Source organism: Amphibalanus amphitrite, unplaced genomic scaffold (assembly GCF_019059575.1).
Source record: "Amphibalanus amphitrite isolate SeventyFive unplaced genomic scaffold, NRLGWU_Aamphi_draft 000574F_arrow, whole genome shotgun sequence".
In the NCBI taxonomy this organism is placed as follows: Eukaryota; Metazoa; Arthropoda; class Thecostraca; order Balanomorpha; family Balanidae; genus Amphibalanus; species Amphibalanus amphitrite.
Window position 1 is genome coordinate 97,797 of NW_024882068.1, and position 24,272 is coordinate 122,068.

A 24,272-nucleotide genomic window follows, 5' to 3' on the forward strand; every position below is an offset into this window, starting at 1 on the left:
ATGTGGATATACTTGATGAGTAAATGATGCCCATAATTTGGTTGTTTGTGAGACAGAAACTGTTTCCCCTGCCTACGACGGCTGATTCAGTGTGGTTCGTGCCCTTATTGGCAAGTAACTACGGGAAGGGCTTCATTCTATAAAATATGCATTGCTGGCTGCTGCATTGAAAAGCGTCTCGGCGTTTGAATAGCACGCAGTGCACACTGCACATACGATAACATTTGGCCGGCCACGCGCACGAAGATCTTCAGTTGACGAAAATGTCTGGATTGGCCGTGAGCCTTCCAGACGTTTCATCCCGTCGCGAGTGATTTTCCACACTGGGTCGCGTGGAAAATCACCTGTTTCGCCCGGGAAACACTGAGATTTTCCAGGCTACTCGCTGTGATGTTAGGCAACGTCCTCAGAACTTCGACTGGGCTGCACATCTGCTGTAGGATAAACAAATGAGCTTGTTTCTACAGCCAGTCTCGTAGCTCAGTTAGTTAGAGCGTTGGACTCCGCGTGGTGAGAGCACGCGTTCCCGGATATGACAGTCCGGGTTCAAAGCGCGACGGGCGCTCGACATATATGGGTCTCCTGACAGGTATGGCTGCGGTTGGTGGCAGGCCGTAGCCAGGCGAAGTCAGCGAGGGGACCGGCCGTGCGCGGCTTTGTGCGCACGTTAAATTTTGGACTCTAAATTCTGTCATAGAACCGGAATTGCGCGATCGGAGGGTAGAGGGCAGGGTCATCGCAACAAGCTTCGCATAGCGGTGGCTCTGTCCTTGTGAATCCTTCCCATAAAAAGGTTCGGACTAAATTTATAAAAAAGCCATGCATATTTTCATCTGCGTGGCAACAAAATAACGAATGATAAAGTAGATGGCCGTTCTCGGATATTGTGCTGCCTTTGACTATCATCGGGAACACAGTGCCCACATTAGTATGCTTTGTGACAAGATCGAGCCCGTACCGCACACAAGTGATGCATCGCTCGTGTGAAATGCAGCATGCAGCTCTGTTAGACGAATGAACCAAGGCTAAACCAAGGAATGAACCTAAAGCCGTCATTTGTCTACCGACTACAATGGTCACCGCCTTATGTGCAAACTCATCTTGCCGTTGTAGGTAGCTACTGCCTAGTTTGACTATTGTCTGCGGTACTACCACCCTGTATCGTTATAGCTGCCGATATAGCGGTCCGTTTGTCAATTATTCCGTTATAGTCTTATGTCTGTTGTAACGCCGTTTGCCATACTGTCACCTATTCCACCGTTATAGTCATGTGTGTCTATCCTATCGTTACACTGTTGTGTGTATATCACACTCTTAATATTTCCAATTTTCCTGTATCTTTATTGTTCCGTCGTTAAACGTGACAAGTGCTACCGCTATACCGTCCTGTGCCGCAGTTATACCGTTCAGCCCTCATCCTGCCCTGTGTCTCTACTCTCCTGTCCTCACTCCTCTCCGTCCTGTGTTCAGTTGCCGCTGTCAGACTGGATCCTGTTCCTAATGCTGCGGTTGTGCCCGTTCCACCCTCCCACTCCAAATCCCAGAAGAATTGTGACGCATCAGCTCTCGGTGGGCACTGGGCAGTGGGCACACTGTAAAGGGTGTTACCCAACACCTGATCCGTTTCGCCCACCAGCGGACGTTGCACTGGCACATCCCCATAGACAAATATACCGACGCAATTTAATAACGCAACAATGTGTGGTACTGCGTCCTTTGGGATCCATCCAGAGTCCGGCCCCGTCCGTCGACCAATCAGCGTCGCCGCTGGGTGGGCCGGACCGTGACGTCACGGGCATCCGGCGCAGATCGACCGAACGGCGGCGGGTCTGTCGGTCTCCAGACCCCCGCCGGCGGCCGACAGGTGACCATCACAGACCCGTACTCTGATCTGGCTCAGACCGGCTCCATCCGGTGCGTACCGACCGAGTTACAGCACCGCCGCGGCGTCCCGTCACCCGCCCTCCCCAGCTGACCGGAGAGGCGCCGATCCCAGTCCCACAGCTGATCCCGTGCCGACCGCAGCTGACCGAGCAGCGCCGACAGCTCTGAGCGCGTCCAACACCCCCTTCCTTCACCATGGAGCACATTGAGGAGTTCAAGGCGCCGCCGAAGGTGACCAGCCTGACCCAGCTGGTGGACGAACTACACAGGGTGTTCTCCTGCGATCGCGTCAACGTCGACTACGTGAAGAGGCTGATGGAGGGCTACGTCTCCAACCCCGAGGATTGGCGGAAGTACGCCAAGCGCGACAAGTTCAAGTGAGTGCCGCTCGTGGCTGTTTGGGGTGGGACAGGGGTGTTTTGAAGGCTGGGCTATCGGCGCCGTTCGGTCGTGTATTGATCGCGCTCGGTGCCGGAAAGTTTGGCAGTGAACCTGTCGCCGGCGTGGTAACCAGGTGGTATCATTTACCGCTGACCCTTGACCTTGAGCAAAGTAAATGCGCATTACAAACTGATTTGTAATGCGCATCAGCGGTTAATCAATTTGTAACACGCACTTAGCTTGCTCAATGTTCATTGCTTATATGTGCGATATAATTGACCGGTCGAAAAGCATACAAATGCTGGGACCATAGACCTCTGTATACCTACCGAGGCATTCAGAAATCTGCTAGAATATTCTAGTAGCAATCATCTGAGAACGTGAATACATACTGCTTTCCCAATGCATCAGTTCCCCAGTGGCCGGGATTTGCGATCTATTCAGCAGCATCGAATAGGGTCCCAATTCCCAGTACCTAGGTTCCAACATCCAAATGTGTTTAGCACTACAGTATAAATGTGATACATAATTTTGGCTAGATATGTATAGATAGGTATATTTAATAATAAAAAAATGATGCACAATATTTTCATGAAGAATAAAATAGGTGCTTTTTGCATGCCGTGTGTACTGAAGCAGGATACCTATAAGAAATTACTGAATTCGGTCCGGAAATTTATTCTGGTTATTTATCATTCAACATAGCTCGGCGTAGTCTTACTTGCAGTTTATTAGGGTTCCAGTTCTAAAGCGGTCGGCGTGACCGATTCGTTGGTCTCATCTTACCCAACATGTCGGGCGTCTCATAATGGTATCGTTATATGAGCACCACATGACACCTATCCTCCAATTCGAGACATTGTTGGCTCACTCAGCCGGCAGTTGAACCGGTGTCACTCGCCACCGTTCGGTCCGAGTCGGATCAATCCGGTCGGTGCACCCAGACATGTCAATCGATCTGGCGTCGGCACTGTGCCGACCTCACCTGGGACCCTAACCTGTCACCGTGCTGCTCCGGATCTATGGCCGCCGCGTCTCCGCCGACCCCTGTTATGGCACGTGTGACCCCGTGACCTGACTGACCGCCGCCGGGGGCCGGTGTATGAGGTGTGGCCGGTGTTCAACCGGTGAGCCAGCTGGCAGCGGTGCCCGCGGTGCAATATTGCCCGGTCAGGTGGGTGTGTCCCGGCCCGCGTGCTTGGCCCAGACAGCAGATACCTCTCGTGGATGGAATGGCCCCACTGACAAGCGTAACTATCTCATAACTCTTCAATTAATTAAAACTTAAATAATATATTGTCCAAATTTATCCATGGTAGGCAAGCGTCGATATTTCTAAATCTAAATGATAGCGCGTGTCATTCACGAGTAGTTGATGGATATGTCTTACACCCTTGGACACCGCTTTCACTAATTAGGCAATGTTGATCGCTGCATGAGGAGGCTTAAAGTGGTTTTAGCAGTTCTCGGTACCGTCACCGTCTATCCACTGTTATCACAAATCGCACCTCGACTGGATGTGGTCGGTTGAAACCGGTGCGGTGGGTAATCACGCCCAAGGCTTTGGTCCCGCCCAAGGCTATATAAACCAGGTAGAACGCTCCCGACGAAAAAGTGGTGACAAGCGATAATTAGTAGCCGCGACCCTCTTTTGTTCAAAACTATATCCGCAAGCAGCATTTACAGGCTAGCGGAAATCGACCAATCGGCGTTCGGCAATACTCAACGCTGATTGGCCCGATGCTCGTGACGAAATTGCGGGGGACTGCAGCTATTCCCCTATGGCGTTTAATAGACTTACGGCTTTTGAAGGGGATTTGTACCAGTTTTTGTTGGGTTTGAGGCCATTTTTGAGCTTGGATATTCTTTCTGTGACTTTTGACTGTGTAATAACGACATTTAATTATAACATTTCTATATACTACCGGTGTCACATCGACCAAAAAGACCGTAAGTACATGGGATAGACGGACCACTGCTGATGGGGCCACACATGCCGGCGTGTGGTCATCGGAGGCCCATGAGGGCTCGACATAGGCCCTTCATGGGTCGGTATAGGCCCGGTGGGTCCAGTGCAAGCCTATCAGGGGCCGGTGCTGACCCAACAGGGCCCAGTGACATATAATGTAAGGCCGTCTAGGGACGTTGAGGGCTCATGGGGGCCATATAGGACCAATAGGGACCACATAAGCCAATCAGGGGCCATTTAGGCCAATAAAGGCACTTCAAGGGACTTGAAAAGGTCATTCAAGAGCTGTGGTGGGCCCATGAGAGGACGGCACCGGTCCAGCAGGTGCAGTCAGGGGATGTTGTACGGGTTTCTCAGTGGCCCATTTGGGCATATCAGTGACCAATTTAGACCCAGCAGTGGGCTTTGTAGACCTATCAGGGGCTGGTGATGGTTCATCAGGGGCCAGCGTTAGTCCATCGGGGCACGGCATATGCCCATCAGAGGTAATTGCGAGCCCACGCTGAACAATGCTGGCCCTTCAACGGCCCCATGGATCTACATTGACCCATGGGCCATGATGTGTCATGTATGCCCCTATGACAGGCCTACTCAGACCCCTGATGGACGTTCCCGGCCTCTGATGACCCTATGCTGAATGCTGATGGGGCTCTAAGAGTCTCCAATAACCCTTCGTCACCCCATTATTACCATACGCTGGCATTAGGGACCCCACATCAGCCGCAGGGCAGTCCGTACCATGACAGCATGTCTTTTCGGCCGATATTTCATCGGTAATATTTATCAAAATCATGATTTTATGGTGCCATTATATAGGTAACAGTCATAAGAAATATATTTCAACTCGAAAACAGCTCGAAACAGCATATAATTTTAAAGAAACCCCTCCGAAATCCAAAAGCCTATTCGGGTCCATAGAGAATAACTGCGGTCCCCCGCAATTTCGTCACGAGCGTCGGACCAATCAGCGTCGAGTACCGCCGAGCGCTGATTGGTGAATTTTCCGCTAGCGTGTAAGTACTGCTCACGGAACAAGAGTTCGTCGACAATCCTCCACAAACGTCTGTCACCATTTTTCATAATTTAACAGCCGGAGCGTACCCCCCTGGTCCCGCCCCCAGGGCTGAGAGGCTAGGGTGGGTAGGTGCTGAGCTCTAATCAACACTATGCTGTTATTAAATCATTGGAAAAGGATAAGTGGCACAAGGTGCGACTGACTAGTGCCTGGTGCCGTCAGGCACACCGCCCGACGTGACCTGGTTGTCAGGTCAGGTCAGGTCGACATGACCAGGTCAGGTCGGGGTTCCCGGTACCCGATCGCTCTGTTCGAGTTTCTGCAGCGGTAAAATCTGGTGGTGATAGAAATCGCCCCCGGTCACCAGTGCGCGCTGCTCCTAGAACTGTATTCAGTATGTTTTTACTGCCACTGGCTAACGTCGATTCCGATCATACCGTGAAGGCCGCCCGTACCGTTCTGCGCAAAAAGTTGCTGACGATTACGAAACGGCCCACGTCAGAGGTCGGCAGGCGTATGCTGACAAATCAAGTTTTTTCCGTCTTGGTCCGCAATCGGTGCACTGGAAGACTGGCAATAACATCACTTCAATACTTAATTGGGGTTTATGGTTGAGTCAACTACGATGCCATTTGAGCCCGTAACTGAGCAATAAATTTCTTCAAAGAGCGTAGCTGATGTTTATAATGGACGCCACATGCTAGGGCTGCGCCGAGTTTGCAATATGCCATCCCTCTACATTTCTCGACCGAATGTATGAGGGTACCGTTTTGTGTATACCGGTGTACTAGTTTCGCACTTATCGTGTTGTGCGTTGCTGTGTATGAGCCGCATATACTGGTTGTGTAGAGTGTACCGCTGTACCGATGCTATACCCGTGTACTGACGTTGTCCACCGGTCTGCACGCAGGTACACCCGGAACCTGGTGGACTCGGGTAACGGCCGGTTCGACATCATGTTGCTCTGCTGGCCGGAGAGTATCGCCTCCACTATCCACGACCACACGGACGCCCACTGCTTCATGAAGGTACGGGTGCTGTGGGGGGCTCGTGACAGTGACTTCGATCTAACGAACTGAGGCGAGGTCAGGGGCTTCGGCCAGGAACGATGCTGGTCGGTGGTAGGTAGTGCAACCGACTCCAGATGCTCCTTCTTAACCCTATTAGTGGCAGGGGGGTTGTTTTCATCCACCCCTCAGGTTTTTCGGGAATATCTCCGAAACCGCTGAAGCTACGATGCTGAAATTTTCTGACTTTTCCTAAAACTAAATTAAGCACATTCCCTGAAAATTTCAAGTTCATAACTTTACCAGGGGCGGCTCCAGAGCACTGGGAATTGGGGGTCCTATTCGTGAAGCGAGTCATTCGGGCGAAGATCACGATGCTGCACCAGTTTTACGAACAGTGAATGAAAGGTATCATGTGATAACATATACAAAGCTATTGTGCATCCTCCTTTGACACGTTTTTGCTATAATAGGCGGATCCAGGCGTCCAAAAAGGGGGTTATGTTTTACCTCCCAACATAGGTGCCCTGACACCGCCTATGCATGACCAATGTGTATGCATGACCAATGACCGCCTTGTAGTCGTTCTCTCATAAGAAAATTGTAACATAACAAGACCATTACCACCCTTTTTAGAAACAGTACCAACAAAAACCTTATTTACTATACTTTTTGTGTACCCCCAATCTCAATGATCTGTATCCGCCTATGCTTTTTGAAAATGCATATTTTTAGGATCCATGTGAATTCCTGGTTCATTCTCAATCGATCGGCAAAAGTTGCGTTAAGATTGGTTCAGAAACCTGGCCGTGATAAACAGTCTAAAATGTATCTGCAATTTGCCCGTTTTTACCCCCCTCTACCCCCCCCCCCCCTATTGACATTTTTTAATTTTTCTTTTTTAGAAATGTAGATCACGTTGAGCGAAATCGAATGCCGTTTGAATTTTGAAAATCGGCCCGTTAGATCTCGAGATATCAAGGGGGGTCGTAAACAGCCCCCCCCCCCCTGCCACTAATAGGGGTAGCCAGGAGCCTGCCACTAATAGGGTTAAACGCCTTTCCTCGAATAGCAACTGCCCAGTCTCTGCAGAAGATAGATCATTCGCTGTCTGCCGTCCGTCGTCAGCTTGCAATTTCCTCAGCTCGGTTGAGGTCGGTTACTCACAATTACGTGTCTCGTCTGTTGTCTTCCAGATATATGTTAGTTGTTACCGTCTAACGTAACTATGTCGCCATCCAGTTCGTCTTCTCCTGCGTTCTGCTCCCAAAGCCCGTCTGTCACCCTAAAGTCCATCTCTCTTCAGCCCGCTGCTATTCCAAAGCCCGTGTGTCGTTTGTCCTTCTCAAACTCCACCGTCCGTTTACCGTTTCCCAGCTTCGTCTATCCACCACACGTCCATCCATAGGTACTGCAGGGAGAGCTGCAGGAGATCCGCTACAAATGGCCCACCGATGAGACCCCGAATAACGGCATGGAAGAGCTGGGCCGTACGCGGCTGCCACTCAACGGAGTGTGCTACATCAATGGTGAGCGAACCACCGCCGTCGTTATCTGCCCTGTGCAGGACTGAAAAGCGTCAGATAGGAATTTGTACCTAAAAATGGCACTGTTTAACATAACTTACGAATGAATTTGTGAATTATGTGCTGCCTTTTCGAGACAGGATAACTGGGTTCGTGCTTCATCAGGCTGACATGATGCGTCTCTTCAGCCCCCTGCCAGAATCCAACCAAAGCCAACCCACCCGTGATCAGACCGACCATGACACCCTCCCTTCTGCCCCGCCAGACTCGCTGGGCCTGCACCGCGTGGAGAACCCGAGCCACTCGGAGAGGGCCGTCAGCTTGCACGTGTACGTGCCGCCGTTCACCACGTGCCAGGCGTTCGACCAGCGCACGGGGCGCACGCAGAAGTGCCGCGTCACCTTCTGGAGCAAATACGGCAAACGGATCACGGTGAGCGAGCGGCTACGAAGGGTGGAGATAACGTTAGAATGGGACGGTGCATGATTTTTAGAGGGTGGGACAGTGGTAGCTTTTGAATGGGGTGGTGACTGGTGATAGTGCTCGAAAGGTGGTGGCGCTCGAAGAGACCAGTAGTAGTGTTTGGATGGGACGGTAGTAGTGCTCGTTTGGGGCACACTCCGTGTGGAAACATGAAAGTGTTGAATGGAGGTAGTGAAGGCCCATGCATGAGGGATGGCGCTGTTTAGGAACGGAGGGGGGACATCGTGCTATTTATCGCCATAAATGAAGGTGGACTGGTGTTTTGGCAAGGCAAATCTGGTGTGGAATGATAGTGTCTTAGTGAATATGAAATAATGTTTTTATTCAAGTGAACTGAAAACATTTATTAATACCACTCAGTGCTGTTTATTATCTCCATATATACAAACGATTTCCCAGAAGACCTGTGTTTACGGGTTAAGACAGATAATTTATTATCGTTTCTTTTCTCCTTGGACTGATAGTCGAACGGTGTCTGTGTTTATAGCACGCACTTACACTCGGGACTTTCCGTTCTATGTTTCAGTACCAGCCGAGTATGGACAACTCGGCGCCCCCTGATGTGCACACGATCCAGTACAACTGCCCGCTGGAGAAGACGTGCGGCGAACGGCCGCGACTCACCAGACAACACGAGGCCATCCAGGAGTGAGCGCCGGGGAGTGGTCGAGGAGTTAGGGCCGTGGAGTGGTCGAGGAGTTAGGGCCATGAGGTGATCATGGAGTTAGGGTCGTGGAGTGGTCGAGGAGTTAGGGCCATGAAGTGATCGAGGAGTTAGGGACGTGAGGTGATCGAGGAGTTGGGGCCATGAGGCGGTGGAGGAGTTAGAGGTCCCGAGGTGATCTAGAAATGAGCGTTGTACATACGACCATCCATGAGTGAGCGCAGTGAAGTGAGCGGCTCCCGCCGCCAGAGGGCACGTACACGACATTCCCCGGGGGGTCACCGGACCGCTGCACTGCTGGGGCACCGCGGGACTGTGGTCGGTGACCTCTGTCTTTTCACTACCGCCTCTGTGCCCTCTGTTGTTCAGCAGAGCGCTGGTTTGCCGTGGCCCCCCGATTTTACCAGTATCACAGAAGTGAGCCGAGCTGGGGTTTCCCGGGCCCGGCTCGGGAAGGTGAACCCCCGAAGTTGTAGCTGTGGGGGCTCCGATTTTAGGCTCCGATAACTACAGGTCTGAAACACCCGCATCGAAATGCACAGCCGCGCTTGCCACGACGAAGATATATTTTTGAAACAGGTGACCATGGGTTGTGCGTTTTATCGTTTATATGTTTCAGCGTCAAAGCTATAGACATTATTCAGCAGCCTGCTCGAATAATGTCACTCGGTTTTGGGAGCGGGCTCGTTTGTGTAAGATGTCGCCAAACTTTCACGCGTTGTCGGTTACTGGTGTGTGTTTTACGATAACAGTTACCATGACATAAATGTTGCACTTGTCTAAGTGATAACTGATTCGACTTGGATTCGCTATTGTACTGTGATTAGTGTCTGTGTCTGCTCGTTGCATGCGCCATGACTTCAAGTTTGATGTGCTTATCTATATGTATGCTTCATACGTATTCCAAATCACTTAACAGCACTCTTAGTAGCTATTTCTTACGAACTATTCTCTTCTCTCCTGAATACCCAACGACTCGTAGTATCAAACACTGTGCCTACAACGCACGCACTACTCTGTTCTCTCTCGAACAGTCTGATGACTGAATGTGTGGTGATAGTGGGTGCCTTCTCTCTCCCTCAGTCCTCGGTCCTCCCCTCTCTGTCCTGTGATGTTCCAACACGCAGGACTTTACGCTCTGGCGGCGACCGGGCGGCTATGGTCCTTGTGGTTTATGTGTGTTTTACGTCAGACTGGCGTGGGGGGAGGGTGTTCCGCCCGACCGGAGCCCGGCCCACCGGACAGGACCCCCGCCTGGTCGGTCGGATAGATTCCAGGCACACTGTGTCGGGCGGTCCCTGTTTATACAGCGTACCAGTCTCCGGCCGGGTACCCTTGTTTATAGCTGGCTAGTTTAAGGAGGGGTTGTGGCAGCCTTTCGCTCGGAGCAGGCGGAGGCTGCGCCCCAAAGCGTTGCAGAGACGCTTGTGTCGTGTTGTATGCTCTAAGATTTCATGGGTATGTGCAATATAATTAAGGACGTGTCGCCACAGTTTGTTTAACGTCCGGTGGGGCCGTGTCATGTCGTAAGTCTGCAGAGGATCAATGTTTTGCGTTATTATAGCTTCAAGGATGTTGTAACTGACTGCTTACTAAAACGAAAGCATTAGCAAGTAGCAAGTGTAGCAAGTATTACTTCAATGAAAGACCTGATGTCATGCGTTGCAAACAGTAAGTTGTAACATCAAGCAACTGACTCTGTAATTAGTTGTGACAACGCAGTTAGCTTATTCTTTTATTTAAGCATTCGTCTTCACTCTTCGGTGACATGACTCATTAAAAAATCAGGAGCCTCAGTTCCTTCAGTTCCCCGAACCGAATCGCCTTGGCGATTCGGGGAACTTTGCTTCCAGTCCACAAAACAAAAAGCGCGCAGCAAAAGGCCGAAACTAAAAGGCCCCGCAACCGCCTTGGTTTCGATGGTAACTACAGTCGGAATATAGTCGATACATTTTATTGCTGTCTTAGCTTATAGCTATTGTTGTAAACGGAACATCAAATGTTATATCTGATCAAGATCACATAATAATTTTAAGCAATTCTCATCCAGATCCACCCATATTCTGCCGTCAGAGAAATAAGCACACATCATCTTCCCCGTCCCTCCGCGTCAGCTCGGAGGACGGCCCGGCCGGCTGCGACTGACTGCCTGAGATGGTAGGCTGCCCGCAACGCATCTGTGTCGGGCGGGTCAGTCTACCTACCTGCATTTGCCGTTCGATTCGACGTTCGCCCGCGTTTTGCGGGCCGCGGACAAGTTATTCCATGCTTGGTATGTAAGCTCACGCCTGACTGGAGGATCCAGAAAGACGGTCTTGGACGCTGCAGGGAGGGGGGGGGGGAATTATACCCCCCCAAATATCAAAATTCAAAAAGCTCATCGAATTTCGATTCCTTACGCACTGCTGTGCAGTACCTTTATGATGATGAATTGGGGTTTTTGGGCGCCCCAAGAACCTCAATTTATTCTCGCGGTTTTATTCTCGAAAAACCGAAAATTTTTGTCAATTTCTGGCGCTGCGAGTTTTTCAGTACCTAGTCATCTTAAGTGTGAATTCTGAATCAAAATAGCTAATTAAACCTCATTTAGCTACGAACTCCACACTGACACCATTACCATCAAACTCCTCACATCCGCCTCACCCCACTCATGTCACAGCCAGTGACCCGACCGGCGCGGCGGCCCTAAATTGGGGAAATGTCAAGTGATTCGGATAAAAGCAAATGTCAGAGTCAGGTCTCCCTTCTAAAACTTAGTTACTTAGCGTTTATCACTGAACAATCTCGAGAACACCGTAACGGAGGCAGCCTGCCGCGGCGGCCCGACAACGGACACGGTTTTAATCTCTTCACTCGTTCTCATCCAAGGGGTGCCAATCGTATTAACCCTCGCCCGCACATGGGGGGGGGGGTTGCCACCCCCCCAGGTAGTTTTTCTGCTCTGCACTACACATTTTTAGAAGTAGAAGGCTGATTTTTCGTATAGCTGCTCCTCTATCCTTTCTTGATGTCCACTCAAAATTTCAAGTTTCTGTGATTTTTGTTTTCGGAGATATGACCTTGTTTCAGGTCATGTCATGACCCAAATGGCCAATTCTCAACATCTTGCGTTTGCCATGGGCCTTGTGAGCTTTTGACACCATGATTTCGGCCTTTTTCGCCAGTCTTACCTCCCACCTATCATGGAACATGTTGTTCGACGATGTACAGGGGTCAAGGTCAGGGTCAAGGTCAACCTAGGTCATCTAAGATAATTGCGTTTTAGGCAAGCTGAATTTACTTTTTGTGAAGTTTTTTGACTGCATTTTTTGTAAAAGCTTCTCAGATCATGATTTCATGTAATATGGACCCAAAAACAATCGGTGCACACATCAGTATACACACAGACACACACAGACATACAAACACATATAATTGACCTTGACCTAACTTGACCTGAAATGACCTCAGCAGCAAAATTCTGGTCGGGTAGTGTGACAAAGAGGTTCTAGCTGGCTTGGCACCAGAAAACAGCATCGTCATCGGTATTTGATAAGCAGCGCACTTGATATCCAACGGTGACCCAAAACAGCAACATTTTTTAGTTTGACCTGACCTGGAAGGTCAATGAATGACCTGAGAAGGTAAAACTGGGTATCATTGGATTCGTCTCTTCCCAAAGAATCTTTTTGGTCTTTACCGCTAAGCTCTATCTCCAACAGGAACGAAATGGCGCGGGGGTGGCAACCCCCCCCCCCCCCATGTGCGTTCTAGGATGGGAAAATGGCATGTGCGGGCGAGGGTTAAACTTTTTGATCAGGTTCCTTTTATGTTCTAACATTAAAGTCTACAAGCAGCGGCGCCATGCCACCACAGTTCTTGGTATATGGTCTGAAACTGATACAATCACGGGACGGTCATCAGGTACACGGCACAGTGTGGACCGACCAGCGCGCTGCGGCCGGACCGTCCGTCATTGTGGCTGGGGAGTGGGGATCAGCCTGGTGCTGCAATGCATAAATTGGCTGAAATTCACTGTCTGGACCATATGTGCATCGATTAATTGTTTATCGTGTCTTATGCATGAAACATTTTACAAGCAAATTACCCAATGTTTGATTAGCGTTAAGCGTATTGATCCAACTCGAGCAATTTTCAAACGATTGACATCAATTGTTCCACCGTACACTAATCATGGGTACATAAGCATTGGGTAGGTAGGTGCTGGGTACCTACATATGTCTATCATGGCCATTGGAACAACGCCTTATATCCATACCTCAGCATTCAGACTAACTACACCTCTTTACGGGCACCGTGAACGTCCTACAGAGGTAAGATGACCTTGGTTGGGATCTGATCATCCCGTCGCCAGTCGATACCTACTCATCACTCAATTGATTTATGGCAGTCGATGGATGAAAAACTAAAAATAATCACTGGACTGTGGGGACTACCAGCTATCGCTAGTGACTTAGGGGCCGAACAAAGGGGACAGTAGAAACGACCGGCTCGCCCATCCATCAGTTATCGAACTACACCTCTCGTAAGCTTCGACGCGAGCTAATTTGACATGCGATTATACAGGGTATGAACTACGAAGCTTATATATTTTTTTGTTTGTGAAACAGGTGCATTTTATGTGCTTCTTAGAAACAAACAAAACGACATCACAATAATGATGATTGAGCAATGTACATGTTGGCCATAGCGTCAGCTCAAGACATTGTCCAACTGTCCAAGAGCCTACATATGGAAAACACTCCCAAGCGAGGACTGCTCCGGCTATTTTTAATATAAAAACACGATTCCGTTACGTTCAAGTTACGTAGATACGGAACCCGGCATCTTACGCAGAATTGAGTGGGGAACACGATCGTATCTTCAGAATTCCTCAAATTTACTCGCCGGACCTACGCCGGAAGTGTTTGTCTGATTTTCAAATACCCCGCGGTTACCTACCAATGCCCATCGACAAACATGTAGGTAATAGGTACTCACAGTAATAGGACTAGATTATCATCAATATGGACCATGCCCGATCAACACTACATACACACCACAACCGGTCCGGATGAAGGCCGGGTCGGGGAACGGTGGTGCCCCCCTCCACAGTCCACACTCGTCCCGGTGGACAGGTCATGGTGGAGTGTGGTCAGGTCGCGGTGGCACAACGACCACATTCTGCCCCTCCGGTGGACAGATCTCTTTGCTCATATCTTATCGTTACACACTTACTACCCACTTCCGGCTTGTAGTTTTAAGACCACGAGTGGGGTCATGAACCGGTTCATTTCCCTCCCGTTACACCCGATACCCGAGCCCCATGGACAGGTGGCGCCGCGCGGCGGCCAGCGCCGGAAGCTGGCGGCGCGGCGGCTCGGCGCAGGGGGGCGGTCGGGCCGGCCGGCCGGACGCGCTGCCGGCTGAGGACGGGGACGGGCCGGCCGGCGATCGGACGGTCACAGACGGAGCCGCACCGGGACCCCAGCCGCCGCACAGCGCCATGGAGCAGCCGATCGTGTTCTTCGGGCCGGGCCCGTCCAAAATCCCCGACCAGGTGAGGTGTGACCCAGCCCTGGGGTGCCGCCGGGTCAGGTCAGTCGGGGCGCCAGGGGTCAGGTCATCCGGAGTTCCAGAGTCGGACTGCCGAGAAGTTCTGGGTTAGCACTTAGCATTGAGTTGTTGTGTGGATGACGTCATCATATTTCAGTCGGAAAGCTTGATGGGTGTGCTTCCTACTGAACTGATGGTAATAATTTATGGTAAAAGGTATATTGATTGTTTATGGTAAATGGTATATTGATTGTTTATGGTAAAAGGCATATACCTAGTGAAAAGTGCAGCTCTATCCGAAATCTCTAGTGCCTATGTATATCGGCTGTCAAGTCATAGGATGAGGTGTAACCATGCAGCTGAGTTCAGAGCTCGAGCTCAACTGCCTGCTCCGTACGAGTATAACTCGAGGACCATGACCTTCGCCCACAGGGGAGCACTACCGCTTCAATCCTATTGGCCGTGGTGTCTAACGGTGGCGGCCATATTGCGCAGACCAAGAACCGGCCGCCGCCTGTGTTGAGGAATAGGGAATTCGGGACCTCGATTTACGTTTGCGGCCGCCGCATCCGTTACGTTCAAGTTACGTAGATACGGAACCCGGCATCTTACGCAGAATTGAGTGGGGAACACGATCGTATCTTCAGAATTCCTCAAATTTACTCGCCGGACCTACATTTGCACCGGCCGAGGGGGTTGATTGAACCCACCTCGCTAATGCGCCGCTAATTTAACTAGAATTAAGCGGTAAAGTGGTCGTATGCGGCAAAGTATAATGCAGAGTGACTGGTAGGAACCCGCTGTAAAGGTCTCAGGTCAACCGGTGACCTCTGAGGTCAGGTCAAGTGATCTTAGGCAAGGGTTCGGTTTTTGGTAAATAACTTCGCCAAAAATGGCCGTAGAGCCGCGATTTTGGCATCATCGTGTTCAGCTAGCTCAGGCGCATCGAATGATATACTTTTTGTTCGGGTCAGGTCAACTTAGGGTGTTGACCTCATGTCAAGGTCAGGTCAGCACCCCCAGGTCACGAAGTTGGTCGAAAGAGGTCATGTCGCATATCATTCGACTCGGCAGGTCTTCCTGAGTCCATTGGTGGCTTTCCCGACTCGCTAGCTCAATTTGATCGGGAGTTATTGAAGAAAAATTGTGACCCTTGTGACGTCACAAATGACGTCACGCAAGAGCAACAATGTAAATATGAAGCATAGAACCTTGCAAGGAGTGCATGAAATCATGATTCTATATGGTTGAGATAGTTTCAGATCATTCTCGGCGCCAAAATAGCAATTTTCATATTTCCCCATTGACTTATAAGGGTTTAACGTATTAGTTCCTTATATTTGAGGATTTTTTAGGATTTCATCTTGTTCTCCACTCAATTCTGCGTAAGATGCTGGGTTCCGTGTCCACATAGCTTGAACGTAACGGATGCAGCGACCGCAAACGTAAATCGAGGTCCCGAATTCCCTATTCCCCAACACAGGCGGCGGCCGCTTTCTGGTCTGCGCAACATGGCGGCACCGTTGGACACCATCTGGCGGCCGATGCGCATTCCACATTATAGAGTTCAGTGCCTTCGCCTGATGATCTGATCGTCTCTCGGTGTAAAGTGATGCCGTGTAAGATTATTGCTTAGGGTTTTGCCCAGGTGGTTACCACCCAGGTAGGTTCACATAAGTTAACATGACCATCGACCGACGTCCCGCGTCTCCACCTCCTATTTAATTATCACCGGAAATGAAAAATTCCAGCAACCAGGTATCATACTGAAATAGTGCGACTGTTGTACGCAGCCGTCGTATTTTGGCTCGAACAAAGCACTTAATCAAATCAGCTGTGTCGAAGCTGTATGGAGAAAGTGTTCTGAGCACTGCAGGACACAGCAGGAGAGACATTCGAGCATGTAATGACATGCGTTTCGCAATCGCTTATTAGAAACGACAAATATTTGTAATGACAGCGTAGAGGCGACAGGCTTGTTCAAGAATCCAACTTTCGACATTTTGGTATTCAGTTAGGAATTACATTGGCGTCCGACCAAGTCTGAATTAAAATACCTAGGAAATATCAGATGGCGGCAGTCGAGAAGTGAGAACTATTGCCTGCTATCATTTACGGGTGAACACTGAAATTGTCGTCGAGCAATAAACCATACAGTATTTGCCTCAGTCATGGGCATGTTATGCGCCCTGAATGGCTACCGATTATCAGTTCGGCAAATAGCAGCCATCTAAACTCGGAGCTTCTCCTACGAGCAGGACAGTGTATTCCCGTGAGCAGGACACTCAAGGGATGTCACAAAGAACGGCTGGCAGAGACAGAGCAGGTTCTCCTCTCCTCCCCACACAGTCACTCATACAGAAACGTCACACGCACTCGGAGACCATTACCGCGGGGAGGGGAGCTGGGAGACGGGGAGCTGGGGTGTGCTGGTCCGACACGGATGTTTGGATTTGAAGGCATGCGGTCAGTGACATCCGCGTCCGCGGAGAGGGACCAGAGGGAACTGGGGAGGGGCGTTGCAGAGAGGGGCAGTCGCTAAGCGAGGTCAGCATTCAACAGAAATGCCTTTAAAACTTCCTGGAGTAATGGGTACTCTGCCAGTTCAGAGGCTAGTTTCTAAGCATGAAGTAGTCTTATTCACTAGCCAGTACCTCAGCACGAAAGTCTAATGACTACGTGATGAAAGTACGATGAAAGCCCGATGATGGTAGATGTATTCCGATGATGCCTATCGGTCTGGCATGAATTGGGGTTGGATATCCGCGTCCCCGGTGTCCCCAGCCCCCTGGATGCCTTTCGAATTTCGATCCTCATGTCCCTCATATACTTATGTCTGCCCAGCCTGGCGTCTCTCCTAAGTTCAAGTTTTCTATCCCGAAAGTTGTTTTGCTTACCCGAATGCCCAATCCCAAGAAATCTCTGAGTGGTATATAAGATTCCTCAGGGACTACACTGAATCTATCTACGATGAACTCCATACGTCGCTTGAGCCACAAGTCTAACTACCAGTGAATGGAGCCATTGCCAATATCAAACAGTTCTCCTGACAGTCCGTATCGATATCGGAGCATAGCGTTGGCAATAAAAGTCATTTTCAATCTCCATGATGTGCCTTAACGTAAACCATGGGCGTTGAGTGACAACGTGTAAATCAGTACGTTGTCTTGGCCGACTAAATCTTATGACCGCGCTTAGCCCATAGCAGCAAAAGTCAGGGCAGCAAAACCACAAATAGCGCCTTTCGTAACGTAACCGTTTTTATCTAGTCGAGGGAAACAGCCCAGGCCAAGGCCCTAAGACATACCCAGGCCCCTGGAACCACAATCTTTTTTTGTAAGCGCATGGTAACAGAGGAGCCTGTTTCAGTTGCCTGCCCAGATACGACGCTACCAAGAAATTACCGCGCAGAGTGGTATAGACAAAAACGTGGTGCCTGCTGGAGAGATAACGTGAGTGGCGTCATCCCGCCATGTGGTTCGAGTTAGCAGCGAGATGTCAGCGCCCATAAATAAACGGAGATTTTCCGTACAAAACTGCATTACTCGCAGATCGCAGTGATCGACTCAAACATGCAGTTATGCCACATTTTATTAGGTATAATTAATGCCACCGGTCACAGGGTACATACGCTGAAACGGCCAATGTCATTGGGTACACTGGCATGGCGGAATGTCTGTCACGTACCAGTTTACCGCAAAACGGCATTATCGCGCGTTCCGTCCGTGAATAATAGATGGTGGTTCGCTTTTAGTATAGTCACCGTGGCTTTTAGTAGCTCCGGTCCAGTCTCGGTACTCAAGGGTACCATTGCGTATCTCCCCATCAGCTGCATGTTTATTGTTTACACTCCATCATTTCACTTGACTAGTTCGTTGCACAACGATTTTGAAAGTGGACATGCAATAAATACTGCTTTGAATTATGAATGATATGTTGTCAGAATTGGAAGGTTCACGGTGGGTAGGTAAATTTTAAAGAGTGCATCACAAAAGGCGTAGTCAGACCCCATATACATACCTTAACACTACTTACTAAGATAAAACGGCGCCTATACCTTTAATGCACCAAAACTTATTTAAATTAATTGCTATTAACAACTTACCTACTATAAATCCAAGCAACAAGCTGCTTGCTGAAGCTATTTGAGTTTGTGGTCAGCAGATGGCGCCCGCGTCACGCGCCTGAAGTTATACTGTTCCGCAAGGCACTGAGTGTGGGGCAAGGGACCGCGATCCATAACTGAATCATGAACCGTGCAATAACATGATTGTCGATTCAATATCACATAAAAGAACACGTTTCTCTCCACTTACATCAACGTCACTACCTCCCCGCCCGCGTTAGATAGGTATTAGGTGTCCCTCAAACTGCGTCAGACAGCTCCAAACCACCCCATTCTGACAACCCTCCGGTGGCGTCACAGGTGCTGGAGAGGGTGCAGGCCGAGCTGCTCAACTATGCCGGCACTGGCGTCAGTGTGATGGAGATCAGCCACAGGTCGGCCGAGTTCCAGCAGATCATATCGGGCACAGAGACCCGGCTACGGCGGCTGCTGTGAGTGGGAAACTATGCTCTGTTCACATGTCTAGGCAGGAGCTGGCTGGTTAGGAGTGGGGTTCTCGAATAAGGCATCCCAGTTGGTAGATGCATTTCATCATTGCATGTTTAAGGAAAATGGTTGAATACGTGTGATTTCATTTATGCTCGTAACTAATATCGAGCGTAACAACGCACAATGGTCACTGCGCTCGGTACGCTCCTCTTTCCATCATTGATCGATAAGATATAAATTGTGAAAATCGTCCGAGCTTCATCGTCGCCGCGGTACAAGTAGTCCTCAAATAGTGCGATCTGTCCCTCCGCGTGTTGCAGCCACATCCCGGACAACTACCGGGTGCTGTTTGTGCAGGGCGGTGCCACCGGCCAGTTCGCCGCCGTGCCGCTCAACCTCTGTGTCAACGGAAAGGCCGACTATTTCATCACAGGTGCGTCCCAGGCCCCGGGGAGGGGCACCGAGCACTGTCAGAGTTCAGCTCAGCTGCGCAATAATCGCTCAAAGGCTCGAATTAGTCTAATGAGGCGCGGACAGGCGGTGGCAGGTAGAGCGATGACCTTTGTAGCTTCACAGAGTAATACGCTTCACAGCATCCAGACACTAAGTGCATTACTTTTGCCCGTTTTCATCTTGTCAGAGGCATTAGTAAAGATCAATCTTCAAAAGTATACCGAGTGGTCTTTGGCCGGCAACTTTTAGTCAGCGACTTTTGACCACTGACCCATGACTTCAGACCTTTGACGTATGACCAGTGACCTGTTTAGACCAAAGTCATGTCGCGAGATTCGGCCGATGACCTGAACGTAGCGTAGTGGACCGGTAACCGGTGGCCTCCGACCTGCACACAACGACCCCGGCGGATGACCCAACCTTCCCCAACCACCTTCAGGCACATGGTCGAAGAAGGCGGCGGCCGAGGCGGCCCGATACCTGGACATGCAGCCCGTGCTGCCGGCCACAGAGAAATTCCTCGGCATCGCCGGCCGAGACCAGTGGCGGCTGAGGCCGGACGCCGACTACGTCTACTACTGTGACAACGAGACCGTCGAGGGTAGGTCCGCCGCCCCGCCGAACCCGCTGACACATCGAGCTGCCGGCCGACACCCGCCGCCACGAACATCTACCACACATAGCGGCCTCACGCCCAAGTCCTCAAATATGGCAGCGAACTTACGCCGGGGTTAACACAGAAAAGATTAACTTTTAATGATCCATGTCCCTGCAGCCTCGATTCATGGTAGAGCCTTACTTTCTATCAACCTTGCGAACACGGCGATGGAGTGATGCAAGCGGTTAGCAAGTACCAGGACGGCGAGGGTAGTTATGATGTATTGGCGGTGTTATCAAATATGTATGGAGTCAAACTACACGGGGGCGGTAGCACCACTGCACGAACCCTTAAACGTTGATGATGGGTGCTGCAATGTGTTGCAGCGCCGTTTCACGGACTACAGGTCGTGCGATGTCATACAAAAGGACATCAGGAACTGTACCACTGTTGCATGGGTCGTGTACCCATGTTTGCTACATTATTTGTTCTCTGTCCATACGCTGTCGGATTTGATGGAGCTGGGCCTCCTTCGGCAGGCGTCGAGTTCCAGGAGGTGCCCGACACCGGGGACGTGCCTCTGGTGGCCGACATGTCGTCCAACATCCTCACACGGCCCATAGACGTCAGCAAGGTGAGAATGCCGTCCCGACGGAAGGACACAGCCCTACCACAGCTCGGCTGAGTTCCATAAAACCGCAGACACACGAGAGTCAGCCGCTCGCTCTAGCCGTGGGTGGCATCACACGGAAACTACCTTTGTCATAGTTACCGGGGTTTACCAAATGTTCAACTGGCACCGCACTGACAATTGACATGTCACTGACACCGCACGCTGTTACTGAAACAGTTTTGTGACTGACACCATGCCGACACTGACATCTCATTCTCCACGGCAGTTTGGCGTGATATTCGCCGGCGCTCAGAAGAACATGGGTCCGGCCGGACTGACAATAGTCATCGTGCGTGAGGACCTGCTGGGCCGCGGTCTGCCCGTCTGTCCGTCAGTTCTCAGCTACAGCACAATGGCCAAGGCTGGATCTTTGTATAACACACCTCCTTGCTTCAAGTGAGTAGTAAGAACGCCGGATAGATAGAGCGGTTAGTTCTACATACGCCGGATAGATGTGGGTCCATTTGAACACCACTGGATGTAAGAGCATATAATGAAGCGGATAGGACCGACCAATGATGGCCAGCGACTCTGAGATACTGATGCGACCTTGTTTTATCTGAGTGAGACGGTCCCTCTGAGTCAGAGGGCCGATCAGAGGGCTGACCATCCATTCAATTTCCTCTTTCAGCGTATACGTGACGGGCAAGGTGCTTGACTGGGTCGAGGAGCAGGGTGGAGTCGAGGAGATGTCAAAGAGAAGCGACACCAAGGCCAAGCTCATCTACACCGCCGCTGACCAGTCAGACGTGAGTCTCCCCTCACCTACACAACACTCTCAGTCATACTGTACACAGGTTCTGAGCATAGCTCCTTTCGGCTGTTTCGTAAACTGAGTCAAAACTGCAAGCAACGGCTGATTGCAGAGCGATGGTGCGGAATAGGGTGTGTCGCAATTCTTTTGGAATTCGGCTTACTAATAATGAATTATGACATCGTTACAGACTGCTTGTGTTAACACATCGTTATGTGTTGACACAAACCGCCTATGGCGCACCAGATTGTACTACGAACGTGTTTTCATTAGTCCTGTTGCATCAAGTAGTGTTTGTTGCTTTCACCAGGCCACCCACCCGCTGTTTCAGTATCAGTCGGATTACAGTGTAACTTCATGCCCGTGTTTGCCAGGATAGCGGTCCAAACCAGCATACACCCAAGCCCCTAAATATGTACACCATCCATTTCTTGCTCCCCTTCCGCGGAGAATTGACCAATGACCACTTTGACCAGCCTATAACGCCCCCTCTCCCGCACATCTTCGGCACGCCCAAACCCAATCCTTATTTCTCATTCGGCTCCAAATTAGGCAACACATATCATACACAAATAAGAACTGGAAGCCTCCCACTAAATGCCAACCTGTACCAACTCCAGAAACTTCCCACTCCTCAATGCGTTTGCCTCGACAGATCAGAAACAATACATCATTTCCTTTTAACTTGCCCTCTCTACCAACGAATCAGAACCCATTTTTTCACTCGACTTTCATTGGTCTTAGGTAATAATTATCAAAATTTGTCACCTCAAGACCTCTTCCAAAAACTCATACACGGACACAACATGACCACAATCACTGACGGCGGCCGGGAGGCCGCGGCGCTCTTCCAGGACTTCGTGGTCAGGGCGATGGCATTGCGGCGGGCGGCGGGGACGGGGGCTGACTCAGCGGAGGAGTGATCGCTCACCTTTATTGTACTTTTAGTTAGTTCACACTTTGTTGGCCCACTTTGTTGATCCCGGCGGTGTCATGTTTTGTAACCTCGTTTATTTTAAGGAGAGGTGCCTTGATTTAAGCGTTGCGCTTTTGCACCAATCCTATTTGTTTCACTTTTGTACTTATTTTGTCTTTTTCTGTTGACAATAAATGAGATGAGACATACACACATAAAGGTAACCTAAAAGTGTCTGTCCCAACTCTCTGTATGGCGACACCTGACCGGCCCTTGTCGCCCGCAGGGTTTCTACGTGGCGCCCGTGGACGGGGCTGCCCGGTCCCGAACGACGGTTCAACTGCGAATCTCAGCGGGAGCAGAGCTGGAGAAAAAGTTCCTCAAAGAGGACCGAGGAGGTCGGCTTCAAAAGCCTCAAAGGCCACCGGTGAGCGATAGTGCCACGGCGCTGGAGGGTAGACTGAGCGAGCTGAGACCGCCAGCGTTCGGAGAAGCCAAAACTGAAACGCTTCCAAGTAGCAGCGCCATCTAACAGAGCCGATATCGTCATCGTCACATTTCCTCGTACAATGGCTACCCAGAATTGTGGCATGTTTTCGTCCCGGTCATTGGCTTACTTGATCTGGTTACTGCGAAGCAGTTCCGAGAGAATGGCGGGCTAAACCGGAGCCTCCTTTCATTTAAGGGTTCCTCAACCCCCGCAGATTTGCGGTTTACTTTTTCAGGCTACATACTAATTGAATTAAATGCACCCAGACATTCTCATTCCCGCTCTATGCAGTCAAAGAGATTTCCGCGATTACAACCGGCGCAAGTGAAAGAAAGGCAGATGCACCGCAGACCGCAGTCCACATGTATCCCCCCCCCCCCCGGCCCCCATTCTACGAGTATATTAAGGTAGAGTGCGAGTAATTGAATACCTTCGCGAACCCGATCACGCACTAGACTACACTACGCGTGCCAACGACCTCAGTAGCCGTGCATACTGCATATTTTAAATGTGAGAGCCATTAGTGGCATATAGACTCATCCGGGGCTTCCGTCATGCACGCTGACGAAACCGCAGTCCAAATGGAGCCGACACTTCCTCTGATCTTCATGCGACGGCCCTTCGCACGTAGGGAACAAAGTAACACCCTTGTCCCGCATTCCCTTCAAACACGATTCCTCGAACCCATTACCCGTGTTCGCAGTGCTTCCAAGAACGGGACTACTGGCCGCCGGTCAGTTTTTGTTCCACACTACCGATATCGCGTTTATTTGGACCCTGAACGTGGCATCGAACGGAACACAGATATGAATAATGTGCTAAGACTGAGTGCTCATTATAACGGCACTGACAAAATGTGAGTGTGTTTATGCGTTTGACGAGTAGCAGATTTCCAGCCACCCCTCTGTGTATAAGCGTGATCATTCCAGCCCGGTCGTTATTCCCCAGAGATTGTGCGGTGTGCGTCGATATTTGACAGTCTGTGCCCGTTTCTCCGGCAGATCGGTAGGAGGACTGCGAGTAGCGCTCTTTAACGCGCTCACCGTACCGCAGATCGAGAAGCTGGTCAAGTTCCTCGGCCAGTTCGCCACCCAGAACCGGGGCTGACCGGTGTCCCCCTCCCCTCTCCCCGTCCCTGGAGGATGACTGGCCGGCACAGACGCCCGCGGCTCTGGCCAGCACGTGTCTAACATCTGCCGGCTGGCGCACAGCCCGGCTGCCACCCGGGATCGCGGCTGATCTGTGTATATCTCCGCCGTCACAGCGCCCACGAAACAGGCACCGCCGCCCGCCATCACCCGACCCAATAAACTTCATCGAAGGACGCATTGTGTCCGCGCCTGACCCCACGCATCCACCGGCTGAGGAG

General features: G+C 50.6%; 2 protein-coding genes across 2 annotated transcripts; both read left to right on the forward strand.

The window, feature by feature from the left end:
* The first annotated feature begins 1,835 nt into the window (after nucleotides 1-1,835).
* Nucleotides 1,836-10,415, forward strand: LOC122394105 (cysteine dioxygenase type 1-like). The gene is made up of 5 exons (XM_043390688.1): nucleotides 1,836-2,261; nucleotides 6,160-6,277; nucleotides 7,665-7,785; nucleotides 8,048-8,214; nucleotides 8,792-10,415. The coding sequence occupies exons 1-5, from the start codon at nucleotides 2,080-2,082 to the stop codon at nucleotides 8,915-8,917; spliced, it is 714 nt and encodes a 237-aa protein (XP_043246623.1). The 5' UTR covers nucleotides 1,836-2,079; the 3' UTR covers nucleotides 8,918-10,415.
* Nucleotides 10,416-14,217: 3,802 nt separating this feature from the next.
* Nucleotides 14,218-24,227, forward strand: LOC122394107 (probable phosphoserine aminotransferase). Its single transcript, XM_043390695.1, has 9 exons — nucleotides 14,218-14,468; nucleotides 18,891-19,021; nucleotides 19,340-19,452; nucleotides 19,912-20,073; nucleotides 20,610-20,704; nucleotides 20,970-21,139; nucleotides 21,375-21,492; nucleotides 22,700-22,840; nucleotides 23,905-24,227. The coding sequence occupies exons 1-9, from the start codon at nucleotides 14,235-14,237 to the stop codon at nucleotides 23,935-23,937; spliced, it is 1,197 nt and encodes a 398-aa protein (XP_043246630.1). The 5' UTR covers nucleotides 14,218-14,234; the 3' UTR covers nucleotides 23,938-24,227.
* The last annotated feature ends 45 nt before the right edge of the window (nucleotides 24,228-24,272 follow it).